This window comes from Cetorhinus maximus, chromosome 29 (genome assembly GCF_964194155.1).
Source record: "Cetorhinus maximus chromosome 29, sCetMax3.hap1.1, whole genome shotgun sequence".
Classification (NCBI taxonomy): domain Eukaryota; kingdom Metazoa; phylum Chordata; class Chondrichthyes; order Lamniformes; family Cetorhinidae; genus Cetorhinus; species Cetorhinus maximus.
In genome coordinates this window covers 13,200,238-13,215,846 of record NC_135907.1, presented here as the reverse complement: position 1 = coordinate 13,215,846, position 15,609 = coordinate 13,200,238, and the positions used below count along the sequence as shown (strand labels likewise).

The 15,609-nt window shown below is 49.0% G+C and overlaps 1 protein-coding gene across 1 annotated transcript in view; it reads right to left on the bottom strand.

The window, feature by feature from the left end:
- Positions 1-15,609, bottom strand: part of LOC144669269 (beta-1,3-N-acetylglucosaminyltransferase lunatic fringe-like) — a 51,096-nt gene that overhangs the window by 12,436 nt on the left and 23,051 nt on the right. Inside the window, exon 2 of the mRNA XM_078531596.1 lies at positions 3,838-3,886. Coding sequence (XP_078387722.1) covers positions 3,838-3,886 — 49 coding nt within the window. The remainder of the gene's footprint in view (positions 1-3,837; positions 3,887-15,609) is intronic.

The window sequence follows — 15,609 nt, the reverse complement described above, 5'->3', positions numbered from 1 at the left end:
TGAACCTATTTCATTCAAACTGTCTTTTCCTGATAAGATATTGCTCCCCTTACTATTCGCATTAAAACACCTCAAGACATTTATTTGCCTGGTTGTTCCTTTCAATGAGCAGCCTAGAACTGCGTGTATACCCGAACATTCCCTCATGGTACACTGGAGCTAGGAATTCTCTAAAGGACACTACGGCATTTCAGCCTGAAGTTTACAGAGAGATCGTCTGCACAAATGCCATGAGACCATAAGACATAGGAGCAGAAATTAGGCCAATCGGCCCATCGAGTCTGCTCCGCCATTCAATCATGGCTGATAAGTTTCTCAACCCCATTCTCCCGCCTTCTCCCCATAACCTTTGATCTCCTTACCAATCAATCTATCTCGGTCTTAAATACACTCAATGACCTGGCCTCCACAGCCTTCTGTGGCAATGAATTCCATAGATTCACCACTCTCTGGCTAAAGAAGTTTCTCCTCATCTCTGTTCTAAAAGGTCTTCCCTTTACTCTGAGGCTGTGCCCTCGGGTCTTAGTCTCTCCTACTAATGGAAACATCTTCCCCACGTCCACTCTAACCATGCCAGTCCACTCCACGCCCAGTACCCATACATACTACCACAGGTGGTGCGAGCACTATGCACCAAATATAAGCTTTGCACAGTAACTTGTATCTCTATATCATTTCTAATGTTAAGCAAAATGCCCCAAAGCACTAAAACACAAATAGTTACAGGGATGGATGCTGAGCTACCGTGGGAAAGATTGGAGGCGTCGCCAAGAGTTGGGCTGTGAGGATGGGTTTTGAGAAGGTTCTTTGAGAGGAGGGGAGTGGGGGTGGGGGGTGGGGGGAGGAAGTGAGAGAGTCACAGGGCAGGTGGCAGGCTTGGAAAGCTCTCTCAGTAGCAAGGTGGGACAATAAGAGGAATGACAAGCAGTGGGGGGCCAGAGGCAGGGCGCTGCCACAAGTTCCAGAGGGAGAGAGGCCCACGTAGATTTGGCTGAAGCGAATCGAAAGATATGTAGATAGGGTGAGAGCTGAAGGAGGGCGGGAGGTGACATGAGCAGAGCATAAACACCAGCACGTCAAGGGGTCTGAGGGGAGGCCGAGAAAATTGAGTGGAAGCCCAATATCGGCCATAATCGTATTGAACGCGGGAACAGACTCGATGGGCCGAATGGAGCACTCCTGCTCGTACTTCTCGTGCCCCTGCAGACCAGCTGGGCCCGATGGCCTGTTTCTGCGCTGTAAATTTTACGCATGTCCACGGGCATTTTAAATTTAATCCATTGGTCAATAGGGAGCCAGTGAGTATGAGGGTGACAGAACCAGGTATGGCAGCAGGGTTTTGCAAGTTTTGAAGTTTGCAAGGAGGGTGAAAGACCAGCAAAGGAGAAACATGGGGGTAATTGAGCCCATGGAGTGGATTTGAATGGCAGAGGTTAATTTTTTTTTTAAATTCACCATGGGATGTGGCCATTGCCCATCCCTAATTGCCCTTGAGGAGGTGGTGGTGAGCCACCCTCTTGAGCCGCTGTGCTGTTAGGGAGGGAGTTCCAGGATTTTGATCCAGCGACAGTGAAGGAACGGCGATATATTTTCAAGTCAGGATGGTGAGTGACTTGGAGGGGAACTTCCAGGTTGTGGTGTTGCCATGCGTCTGCTGCCCTTGTCCTTCTAGATGGTAAAGGTCATGGGTTTGGAAGGTACTGTTGAAGAAGCCATGGTAAGTTCCCACTGTGCATCTTGTAGATGGTACACACTGCTGCCACTGTGCGTCGGTGGTGGAGGGAGTGGATGTTTGTAAATGGGGTGCCAGTCAAGTGGGCTGCTTTGTCCTGGACGGTGCCCAGTGTTGTGGGAGCTGCACTCATCCAGGAAAGTGGGGAGTATTCCATCACACTCCTGACTTGTGACTTGTAGATGGTGGACAGGCTTTGGGGAGTCAGGAGGTGAGTTACTCGCTGCAGAATTCCTAGCCTCTGACCTGCTCTTGTAGCCATAGCATTTATATGGCTGGTCCAGTTCAGTTTCTGATCAATGGTAACCCTCTGATTCTATGACCTCCAACAACCGTGAGCATCTCTCTTTGTGCTGGGTATGACTCCAGCCTTGGTGCTAGGTATGACCTCATGTTATACAAATGGAAGGAGGGGTCTTGGTGAATGTGGGGATTTGACATGTATCTGTGGGTCAGAAAAGACTTGAAAGCTTTCACTCGACCTGGGTCATCTGAGCGAGCTTCAGGTGCTGGTTACAATGCAGCAAAACCCACACCGGAATCCTAAAACATTGGCCTTGTGCATCCCTGCCCTTCAGCTGCAGGAGGTGTGCGTGTTTTGAGTGGCTCTTGTACGTGACTGTGATACTAGTTCAACAAATGCTAACTTGCCCACCATCCATCCTCCTAATCTGCCTCTCCCAAAGAGTCACTTTGATACAAAGCTTGATCCCAATTCCGGTTAGCGTGCAGGTGAATTATAAGTCCTAAGGATCCCAAGTTTGGCCCCTGTTCCATGCTGAGCCAACTCAGCTCAGGCATCATAGCAGACCTTCGGGATGTAGGAAGAATGGGTCCCGGTCTCAACCAGCAAAACTGCAGGAAAGTTGGATGGGAACTGGATCTGGCTAAGCTGAAAAGGCCCCCCGTGGATGAAGAGCTCACCAAAGTCCTCAGTTCATTCATGAAGGATGATGCCTCTGATCTGTCCTTTGGTTTAATTCCACTGCAATATACTGTACAAGGATTGGGGCAGTACTTATATCTTCCAACAGACAGAATGCCAGTTTGTTGGAATTTATATCGACCCTTGACATTCGACGGCATTACCATCGCTGAATCCCCACCATCAACATCCTGGGGGTTACCATTGACCAGAAACTGAACTGGACCAGCCATATACATACTGTGGCTACAACAGCTGGTCAGAGGCTGGGAATTCTGTAGTGAGTAACTCACCTCCTGACTCCCCAAAGCCTGTCCACCATCTACAAGGCACAAGTCAGGAGTGTGATGGAATACTCCCCACTTGCCTGGATAAGTGCAGCTCCCACAATACTCAAGAAGCTCCAGGACAAAGCAGCCCCGCTTGATTGGAACCCCACCCACAAACATTCACTCCCTCCACCACCAACACATAGTAGCAGCAGTGTCTACAAGATGCACTGCAACAACTCAGCACCTCCCAAACAAGGCAGCACCTTCCAAACCCACAACCACTACCATCTAGAAGGACAAGGGCAGCGGGCACACGGGAACACCACCACCTGGAAGTTCCCCTCCAAACCACTCACCATCCTGACTTGGAAATATATCACCGTTCCTTCATCGTCGCTGGGTCAAAACCCTGGAACTCCCTCCCTAACAGCACTGTGGGTGTACCTACACCACATGGACTGCAGCGATTCAAGAAGGCGGCTCATCACCACCTTCTCAAGGGCAACTAGGGATGGGCAATAAATGCTGGCCCAGCCAGCGAAGCCCACATCCCATAAATGAATAAAAATATATATTCCAATGTGTGCCAGCAGCTCAAGCCACAGCCAATTTTGGTTAACCAGCCACTGAAATATAGGCAATGTGGATTCTATTTGTGCCCATATATTTCTCACTTGCTGGTTAAATTCCTTGAACCTAGAGCTTTGGAAAGAGCTGCTCTTAGGGCCTTCGTCTCACGAGTGGATAAAGCCTAACAGATACTTCTAGATCTGCTAGTAACAATAAAATTAAGGGAAACACGGATTGAAATATAATTTGTGCCCCACACTATTAGCTGAGGTGGTCCACGCACCCTTGTCGTGTACCCCAGAGCAACTGGTTTTCAACTAAGGAAGAGCAGTCCTCACCTGTCCTGATTGTCAGCTCCTTATCCTCGTCATCAGTGAAGATGTATGTCTGGGGACCAAAGGAAAGAGAAACTATTAGCTGTATTCTGATTTCAACTTTACTTCAATCCAGCACACGAATTAGACCATAAGACCATAAGACAGAGGAGCAGAAACTAGGCCATTCGGCCCATCGAGTCTGCTCCGCCATTCAATCATGGCTGATAAGTTTTTCAACCCCATTCTCCCGCCTTCTCCCCGTATCCTTTGATCCCCTTACCAATCAAGAACCTTTCAAGAATTGTTAGGCATTCAAGAAATCCACAAAAATGAGCATTGAATAACCCATCAAAACTCACAGAGTTATGGCACTAACTTGCCATGCACCTGGTATAAATTCTTCTCTTGGTTGTATCAGTTGCTGTGGAATGTGCTCTTGACGTGAAATGTTTAAAGGCGACGGGGAAAGAGCAGGGGGAGTGGGATTCTACCAACGAACTGGCGCAGGCAGGTGGGGCTGAATGCTCCCCCAACTGGGGGCCAAGTCATCCCACTGGACAACACGTCAACATCTTCCGCCACGTACAAAACTGCCATCGAACAGGCAGCAGCACGGGAAACAGGGCCAAGGCTTTTTATTTTTGCGTTCTGGGGCCTGCTTTACCTGTGCAGCCTGAGGCCTCCACAACGTGTTGCTCAGTTGTTTGGCGTCTCACTAAGAGTTCTGGAGAGTTCTGTGCAGTTGAACATCAACCGCTTATTGTTAACACACAACAATGTGCACATCTCCAAGGTGTGGCCTTACCTAGCTGCTGTCGTCGTGCCGACTGCTCTCAGGTTGTCCCTGCATCCCTCTGTCTCCCGTGTACTGTCACGTGTCTCTCTACAATACATCCTACCGCGGGCCAAACTCCGCTCCCACATTAACCCTCGCAATGCCGAACGCCCTTCTGCTACACAACTGATTGAATTCCCGATAGAAGGGCCAATATTTTTTAAAGAACGTTATGAATTCTGATTGTTTTGATTAAAGAATAGCAATGTGGTTCATTTTAAGGTGAATTCTGTCTTGAACTGCATTATTGGTTGGAGGCCAGGTTCAGAAGGCACCATTCACAAGGAGAAAGAAGGAACAATAAAAATGAATGTTGTTAGCTTCCAATTTCTCCATCCTATTCTCACCTGATGTGGCGATGACTCAAGATCGTTTGGATTCCAATTTTACCAGGCCAGGAGCAGTGGAGGGAGGGAGGGACTGGGAGTTAAAATTGTCGGGGGTGGGGGTGAGAACTTAATCACTTCTTTTCCAAGGCAATCCGACCTACTGCAATTTTAAATTAATTTAAAATTGTAATGACATGCAGCCCGGGCAGCTGGCCCAGCCAACAGGGTCCTTCTCTATATATGGACGTCAGGCTCTGCCTAGGCCATAGGCTCTGTGATTCTGAATTGAGGCCTGGGCAAGAGGGCAATGTTGGCTCCCTCATCAGGCCAAACCTGCCAGGAGCCAGTTCGAGGCTCAGAGAGGGGGCCCTACAAGCCCTCAATGATGCAGGAATGTTCCTACAGGTCCTGCCTGCAAACCTTGGGCCTAGCTTACTCCTGGCTTCCTTCATCTCCCCTGATCCCGATCAGTTCTAGACACTACGCCCGTCCCCCTCCGAAAGCCCCACCCTAACCACGCAACTGATGGCCAGAGTCCATTTGGGGGTCCCTTGCCTGTGGCCTAATCCTGCCCGAGGTCTAATCCTGCCCGAAAGCCTGCTCCAGGCAGCAGTTTTTGTGGGTTTGAATGGAGTTCACACTTTAAATGAGGTTTGAATGAGGTGGCTGGAGTCAAATGCTCTCCAGGGTCATGTGAGTTTGTCACTCACCCTTAGCCCCTCGCACAGAAAGATCCCGTCACATTAAGATTGAGACCTGAGAGTCCAGACCAGTGAGTGTCAGTCCACTTGACAAGGTGGGGTTATAGAGGAGTAAAATTTTGTCATCATTGGGCAATTGTAAACACAGACTTAAGGCAAATTTGGATAGCAGTCAGGGGCAGGAATCCTGGCTGAAATCTTTCCTCACCGAGCTATCCTCATAGAAGCGGAACAGGGAGAAACCAGGGAGCAAACTTGCGCTCAGTACCAAAGCTGTGATTTAGAGATTGAACCATCAGTAGAGGCCAGAGACCTATACAATCAGAAAGGTTATGGCACGGCTTCTGAGCATTACAGTATGATGGGCGATGCTGACTGCGCTCAACGCAAGGTTCCTGTTTCTCGGTAAGAACAGGAAGATGGGTAGCAACAGTGCATATGTCAAGCAACAGAAATAGCTGTGCCCGGTAAGCAAAGGCTACATGTTTCCTCATCAGACACTTTTCTTTGAGGCTGCTGTTCGCACCACAAGAATAGCATTTCCTCAGACAAGCCTTTCATTAGATCAGCTGCAATAGCGGAACAGAAACAAGGGGCTTTCGAAACACCCCACCCACCCCCCCGCCCCTCTTCCACCCCCACCCACCCGCCCACCCACCCTGACCTCTGCCTCACTGCCGGCTAGCTGTGCGGTTGGTTGGGGGTGGGGTGGGTGGGGTGGAGATTGCTCAATGCTTTCAAAAGAAGCAGAGCTGATCCTGTTAACGCTCTGGCCGGGGCCTCCTCCCACTTACAATGTGACAAACAGAAGGTTTGCGAATACATGGCGCTGCGTGGACTTTATAACCAGCTGACCGGCTCTCTAATACGAGGGACAGCTGGACCGGCCTTGGTTAAGCAAGAGGCGCCCAGTCCATTCGACAGGGTTTCCGCCTCAGTTCACCCTGCTTTGCCTGCGCATTCTTCAACCTTCTCCATGGCAACAGGGTTTAGGCCTCAGGGACAGGACTGCGACAGGCAACAGCAGAGAGAGAGAGGGACTGAGGCAGGCTGAAGAGGCCGCTGGCGGGAGAGAAAGGTCCTCAAAGGATGATCCAACGTCATCAACTTTGGCACCCTCTCTCCAAATAAGCAAGACGGGGTCATAAAGGCCTTAAAAAAAAAGGCATATATGTAGCACCTTACACAACCTCAGAACATCCCAAAGTGCTTTAGAAGTGCTGAACTCTGGTAATTTAAGGAACAATTTGCACACAGCAAACTCCCACAAACAGCGGTGTTTTTAGGCGTTAGTCAAGGGATAAATGGATAAGGACATCTGGAGGGAACTACTGTCCAAAATGGTGGCCATGGGATCCAACATCTGCCTGCATGGGATAACAGGCGGGCCTCCATTTAATGTTTCTCCTGAAAGACAGCACCTCTGACAGTGCAGCACTCCCTTAGAATTGCACTGGAGTGTCAGTCTCGATGGCTGTCTGAGAGTGGGGCTTAAACCCCAGACTCAGAGGTGAGAGTGCTACCTACTGAACAAGGACTGTCAATGTTGACTTGTACACTGTGTCCAAGGTAGTAATGGACATGAGAGTCAAAAGGAATGGCTCTGAAAGCCTTGGTCAGCTTCATACCTCATGATGGATCAGCACACCCTGCCCATCTCATCACTGTTCGCATCTCTATGCCTAGGTTGGACTGCTCCTGGCTGGATTAATTGACACTGTTCTTCCATTGTGACAGGCCAGAGGTGCAGACGTGAGAATGAATGAATAATGAGCTCAATAACCATTGGAAAGCAGTGGGTTTTTAGTCAGAATGTTCCTTTAAGTTGGCCCAAATCTCCATGCGGATGCTGCAGTACTGAGGGAGGGCAGCACTGTTGGTGCTGCCATCTTTCAGGGTGAGATGTCGATTCCTCAGCCAACATCGCCAAAGAGAGATTATCTGACCGTCATCATGTTCCTGTTTGCGGGATCTTGCTGTGCACAAAGTGGCTGCTGCATCTCCTTACAGCAGTGACGGCACTTCAGGAGTAGCCCATTGGCTGCAAAAGGCTTCAAGATGTCCTGAAGTGCTGAAAGGTGCCACGGAAATCCCAGTCTTCCTTTTAAATAGGATTAGGCAGAATGGGATTAATAACGCTGTGTTATGGTGCCTTTAAGTGATAGCAGGTTGCCATCGCTTTAAAGGCATATCACAACATCCCCCCTTTCTCACCGCTGCCACCATGTCCCATGTGTTATGGTGATATAAAAGGCACCAATCGCTCATAAGGGATTGTGCAAACATGTTGTGGGTTCATTCATTAAGTCGAGGCACATGTAAACATATATACGTGGATAGAAAGCTCGAGGGCATCAGGGGCTGCAGAGCTGTGTGTGCTGTGCTCTACTCCAGGCCAAAATGAAACCGAGGCTGGATCACATGACACACTTCCCTTAAAGTGATGGCGTACTGCTATCCTCTAAAAGGGACATTACAACAAATAAACGTACAGGCGTCGGGGCAGCCATTCAGCTTGGGTGACAGGATAACCGGGTTGGCAGCAAAACAGCCCGTGAGTGGACCAGCTGCTGATTCACTATCGCCCAATGGGCACTCCTGTCAAAGTCAAGTGGCTGCACCTGAATCAGGGGGGAGATAATCATAGGGGAGCCATGAGTTTAGTTCTGAAGCGGATGTTAACTTATGCAGCAGTTCACCATCAAAGAGAGAGTGTGGCCCCGACAGGGGAATTCAGTGCAGAGATCCTGAATCTATGGGGACGGAGACTTGACACCGCTCCAGATGCGATCATTCAACTAGCTCAGGAGTCTTTGCTCTCGCTGCAAGACTATCTTTCGTATTGTCACAGGAACCACCGCACCCCCAAGTCTCTCTCCCTCCCCGACCGACCAGGAGGAGTGGGTTTCAAAGCTTAACCTCTGTCCGACTGCGCTCGCTGAGGCTGTGGTTTTCTGTGAAACTGGCTCCCTCGTCAACCGCTGGAAGCAGCCGATGAGCAGAGCACAAACCCAGTCACGCGCCAAAGGGGGCAGGAAGGTTTTAAAGCGAGGCCCGAGTGCCAAGGAACTGCCAACCTTATCCCCGCTGCCTGACTCCGTGGAGGAGGATGGGATCAGAGCTAAGCAGTTATAAACCATCAGGAAAGGCCAGACAGGCTGTGGGTCCTTCCTTTAGGAAAGAGGGGGATGGGGGAAAAGTTGTAAAATTGCGAAAACATGGCAAAAACGTTTCAACTTACAGGGGAGTCCAAAACTAGGGGGCATAAATACAAGATAGTCACTAAACAAATCCAATAAAGATTTAGGACAACTTTCTTTACCCCAGAGAGTAGACAGAATCACACAGTGCAGAAGAGGCCCTTCGGCCCATCGAGTCTGCACCGACACGTGAGAAACACCTGACCTACCTAACCTGATCCCATTTACCAGCCCTTGGCCCATAGCCTTGAATGTGATGAGGTGCCAAGTGCTAGAATGCAGAACTTGTTACCACAAGGAATGGGAGTTGAATAGCACGGATACACATAAGGGGAAATTAGATCAGTACTGTGCATGAGAAAGGAACGGGAGGTGGGTACAGGGTGAGGTGAAAAGTCGGGTTGCCAACTATGATTAAATGCATTCCTGGAGGTTCCATCACATGACTTGCCCCCACACTCCAGCCATTAGTCGGTCAACACATCCATCCTTGTGACTTCACTGCCTTCCTACACCAATTGGAAAGCAAAAAGACTCATTACCCAATTGGATGATGCTTGACCATCACCCAAACATCTGTCATTTCCCATTTTTAATATTTCTATATCTGGAAAAGAGAAATGTTCAAAGAAAATGACAAAAATTTAATGTCCCGATGATTTTTCTCCAGGGTTGCGCACAGCAGTTGACCTTCAATTCTTGGAATCCACCCCCCCCAACTTCTCTCCCCTCACCTTAAACCAGCTTATATTTCACCCCTCTCCTAACTTTACTCAGTGATTCTGGCTGGCTGGCAATCCTAAGAAGCGGAATGGAAGGAGGCTGGTGTGGAGCTTAAACAGGCACTGACCTGTTGGGTCAAATGGCCAGTCTCCAGACTATAAATCCTAAGCAATTCGATGTCCCGTAATGGCCACTGCCTTAAATTGAAAAGATGCACATCTGTATTTCTTTCAAGCACAGATTGATATTGATGAATACACTGCCGGTGTGTTGATAGATCCTCACTGACAAAGTCTGAAATCTTTCCTCATCCAACAGGTTTTATTTCATTGAAGAAATGAGGGTGAAAGGCCAAGACTCAAAGTACGGCTCTTACCAAGATTGAGAAAGAGTAAAGGTAAGGGGTAATACTAACAGCAAGCCTGAAGATTCCTGAAAGGTCAGTTATAGTGGGGGTGACATTGGACCTTGTTGGACCCATTTTGCGGGCATATGAATGGGGTGAAAAGGTCCAATTTTGAGGGGGCGAGCTTGGCTTGGGCAATATTTAGGCATTCCTGGTGGCCACCTTAGCGAGGGGACTAATGGCTGTTTAAGGACCCCCCCCTCCCTGAACGTGGACAAGGAGCTGAGACAGGTTCAGGCTGGGATCAGGATCTGAGAAACAAGTGCTGGGGATTCATTTTACACAATTCTCTGGAAAGGAAGGTCGTGTCAAAACAAGTCAGCCCACAAAAACAGGGCACGGTTTTAATCCTTCTAACTTTTCAGGGAGAGAACTGAGATCGAAGAGAGTAAGTGGGATTTGTTTCATGCGCTGTATGTAAAGCAATCGATGTCCGGACTCACTCCATGGAGTCCTGCCTTCAGCAACCACACAAGAAGGCACAGGCAAAATTTAAAAAAACAACAACAAAAACAGTTCAGGTCACAAGAGGAATGATATAGTACAGACGAACATAGGAATTAGGAGCAGGAGAAGGCCATTTGGCCCCTCGAACCTGCTCCTGCATTCAGTAAGATCATGGCTGATCCAACTGTAACCTCAACTCCACATTCCTGCCCACCCCCCGATAATCTTTCACCCACCCCCCACCCCCCCACTCCCCCCTAGCTTATCAAGAATCTATCTACCTCTGCCTTAAAGATAATCAAGGACTCTGCCTCAACCACCTTTTGAGGAAGAGAGCTGCAAAGTCTCACAGCGCCTCTGAGAGAACATTTTTCCTCATCTCTGTCCTAAAGGGGTGACCCCCCCCTTATCTTGAAACAGTGACCCCCTAGTTCTAGATTCTCCCACAAGGGGAAACATCCTTTCCACATCCACGGAGTTAGAGCAGTTGTATAATTACTTATATATTTGCATTTATATAGCACCTTTAACAAAATAAAACGCCATGAGGCGCTTCACAGGATCATTATCAACCAAGGATTAATCATCATTTAACAATGTGGAGTTTAAGTTTCCCTGTAGTTCAGCTTCTTCATGTACAGGCACACTTCTGAATGTAAGGATGGTCAGATCACTTATGGGAGTGACCAGAGCCACTAAGAGGATATCTAACATAGTCCCAAAACTTATTACAGCCCTGTACACATCTTCAGAAATTACACCAAAGCTTTAAAATGCTCCCACCTCTTTGGTCACCTGTCCTAATATCTCATTACGTGGTTCAATGTCAAATGTTATTTGATAAGAGCCTTGCAATATGTTACTACACTAAAGGCACTATTTAAATGGAACTTTTTGTGTCCAGTTCTGGTCACAACACACAGGCCGGTGAGAGAACAGAAAGCAGCAAACATGAAGAAGCTGAACTACAGGGAAACTTAAACTCCACATTGTTAAATGATGATTAATCCTTGGTTGATAATGATCCTGTGAAGCGCCTCGTGGCATTTTATTTTGCTAAAGGTGCTATATAAATGCAAATTGTTGCTATTGCTGATACACCCGTTTACTCTTTATAATGTAAGCTTTTTCTCCCCCCACTCCTGAAAGTGTTGACTCAGATAACAGTCTAATTCCTTTTTGAATGTGCGAGGAACTAAGATCTTAAAACTGGACCTTGGCTGAACAAGATCCTTAAAATGGCTGAGCCTATGCCGGTCTGTGACCCCACAACCAAAGAAGCCGCTTTGCAGCTTTGGGAAAATTCACGCCTCGTTATCTCTGAGGAGCCACTAATGATCACTTTGGAACTGAACAGCCCAGCATCAAAGAGAGCTATATGAAGGCTATTTGCATTTGATAACCCCATGCTTAACAGCAGGGAATGGGTGGTCTGCTAAGAGAAAGGTCCATCAAGCATTCCATTCAACTTTGAGACCCAGCCAAATTCCAAACGATGGATATGCAGCCTTTGTTGAACGCCTGGTGGAGAGGGTGGAGGTCACGTGACATAGGTCTCTGGCTTCTTGAATACGTAATATTACCTTGTTGAACTGTATAGCTCAGTCTGCTCTTTAACACCTGACCAGCAGCCACACAGAAAGGAGATCTGTCCAGGTTGAACACCTGTCCCCAACTACACTGCCTATGTTGTAAGTTCTATGCCATCGCCTACAAGGCTGATTCATCTCGGCACACCTATTTCATTGTGTGAAATCAACACCACTGGAAAAATGAATTCTACAACTTCAATTTTCAGCCCACCGACCTCAGTGAATGAATACCTCATGGGACTTTGATTCTGGACTTTGGAACTCATGTGAACCAATATTTATTTTCTCTGTGGTCTCTGTACTGTAAACCCTTCTTTTCTCTATCCTTCTCTTTACTGTCTGAGCATGGAGGCGACATTTTGAACCCTCCTCCCGCATTTTGAGTATGTCAAATAAACTAACCTTTTGAGTTCATCCTATCACAGCTTTGCTGTGGGACTATTAATAGAAAATTGGATCACACAAAAAAACGTGGGGTTGTGAAATACTTATAAAGAGGGAAATTACTTATAAAGAGGGAAACAAATCCAAACACCTTTCTGTTTACGGACGGTGGTGAGAGGAGGAGAAATTAGTGCTGTTTAAATTAACCTCCCTCTTGTCTGTAACAAATGCTTCAATTGAACCTTCCTCCATCACACTCTCAGGCAAAGCATTCCAGACTCTAACCACTCGCTGCATGAAAAAGGTTTTCCTCATACCACGATTGCTTCTTTCACTAATTGCTTCAAATCTGTGCCCCCTCATTATCGACCCTTTCACGAGTGGCAACAGTTTCTCCCTAGCTTCTCCGGCCAGACCCCTCATGGTTTTGAACACCTCTATCCCTCTCAGTCTTCTTTTCTCAAAGGAAAACAGTCCCAACTTCTCCAATCCATCTTCATAACTGAAATTCCTCATCCCTGGAACCATTCTCGTGAATCTTTACTGCGCTCTGTCTGATGCCTTCACATCCTTCCTAAAGTGCAGTTCGCAGTGCTGGGCACAATACTCCAGCTGAGACCGATCTAGTGACTTATACAAGTTCAACATAACCTCCTTGCTCTTGTGCTCTATGTCCCTATTAATAAAGCCCAGGATACTGTATGCTTTATTAACCACACTCTCAATCCTCACAGCATTTTCCCCTCCCTAGCCTGAAGTACTCTGATCAGTTATGACAGCCTTAACAAGAGTCCCAACTTAAGTCAAGCTGGCACTGAGCAGGGACTGAACCAGAGATTTGGAAGAACAATTCGACACCTCTTGTAAGGAGCTTGTACAGTCACAATGGGCCAAATAACCTCCTCCTGACCTCCTGAGCTGTATCATTCTACGATTCCCTATTAACATCACTCAGTTTCACACCACCCGACGCCTAAATCAACTGGCACACGCAGATATCTTATGCTTCAGGAACAATGTGTATATATGTTGTGACCAACATACTCTGGTGGTGAGGGGGGGTGGAGAAGAGTGACTGGGTACGGCAGGGGGTGGGAGGGAGAGAGACGGTGGTCTCGTGGTAATGTCACTGGGCTAATAACCCAGAGCCCCAGGCTAATGCTCTGGAGACAGGGGTTCAAATCCCACAGCTGGTGAATTTTGACTGAAATGTGGAATTGAAAGCGAGTCTCGGTAATGGTGACCACGGGCAGGATATTTTGTCCCACAGGCGGGTGCACAAACAGGAGTGAAATCCCGCGCGATGACGTTGGGACAATCTCGTGACCTTTCGGTTGGCGGGCGCGAGCGAGATCCCGCCTCGCTGTGACCTCGGTGCTCCCTCGCTCCGGGCTCCATATTTAAAGTGCACCAGAGCGCAGCCGACTCCCTGTCTACAGACCAGGACTGCTCCAGGCGACAGGTACCCCCGAAAGCAAAGAAGACGGCAGCCCCCAAATTTAATGACGTCTCTCTGGGGTGCCTGCTGGATGCAGTGGAAGGCACCGGGATGTCCTCTACCCCTGCTCTGGCCACAGGAGGTCCACCAGAGTCACCAATCCGGCCTGGGGGACGGCGGCAGTGGTGTCAGCGCCAGTGGAGCACAGAGGAGGTCAACCATCCAGTGCAGGAAGAGGATGAATGATCTCATCCATTCCACCAGAGTAAGTCAATCACCTCATCACTCTCAACTCACACACTCACAAACCCATCACACATCCACAGGGATCTCACACCTCAAGGGACAACACCACTAACTCTCACACACACCCTCACATCTCCATCAGGCTCATATCCTCTGGAGCTCATCCCGTCCATGGCTCCGCTCACCACACAAACATTCCACTCAGTGCCATGTGTCCTGCTCACACTCTCTCCATCTGTTTTCATGCAGGAGAAGCTGGCTCACAACAGCAGGGAGAGGTCCCAGAACAGGGGTAGAGTGACCCACATTAGGCCCCTCACTCGCTTTGAGGAGTGTGCCATTGCGCTGACTGGTGAGGGTGTGGACTGTGTCGGTTGCGATGGTGAAGTCAGCGACGAACACCTTCCTGAGGATCCTGCACCACATCATCCCTCTCTCACCGCAACTGCGAGTGCTCTCTCTCTCTCTCTCCTGCTTTTGACTCTGCTGCCAGGCACTAATTATCTCTACTTTGGTTCACAGGGAGCTCTGCCAAGCGACCAACACCCTCAGCCAGCCAGTTCCTCAGCTCCATCCACATCCTCACCTCCAGCCAAGAGGACACCTCCTCCATTGAAGAGCTGGGAATAAGCAGCCTGGAAGACCCGTCACAGCGCTTACCCACACCCTCCACCAGCGCAGAGACACACACCTCGGTGGGACCTAGATCTGGAGCAGGCTCAGGTTCACAATCTGGTGGTCACCACACGGACACATGTCCACAGCAGGAGGAGGCAGGTTCAGCCGAGTTCCCCGGCACTCGGAGGGCTGCTGGGGAAGAGGCATCTGTGAGGCCCGAGTCAGGTGATGAGCCTCTGGATTCAGCCTCCCAAGTCATCCTGGAGAGTCAGCAGAAGGCAGGGGAACATCATGCAGAGCTGTTGGAAACCCTCAACAGAGTGGAACATCAGTCAGGGGAGTGCGGTCTACCTGCTCACTGATAAAGTGGTGCCCACATGTGCGCATATGGAGGTCTCTATGGGAAGGATGGCGAACACCATGGAGACCCAGGTCCAGCAGAACACAGGGATACGCGCAGACCTGCACTCCGTCGTGGTAGCCATGGGAGAGTTCTACAGTGGCAACACGACAGGGAAGCAGAGCACCTTGACATCCCTCTGGGTGCTCTCTCCCCTCAAAGAGTCAGACCGGGCCGTCAGGCACCGAAAGGAAGGAGGAGCGGCAGCTGGACACCCCTGGGTCACCCACCCGGGAATCTCAGAGGCTGTCCGCTCCCTCCGAATCCCCTTTGCCTGTGAACCGCTCAACCTCGTCCTCTGTCACCACAGAGGGAGCAGCAGGCCCACAGGTGGACAGCCAAAGTAAGCTGGGGCCCTCAAGGCCTCCATTACACAGGCTGTTTCCACCCCTGCTGCAGATGTCAGGGCAGCACCTAGAAGAAGTGGTAGGACTGTAAAAGTTAAGAAATTTTGATCACAAGTGGTTGCACTGG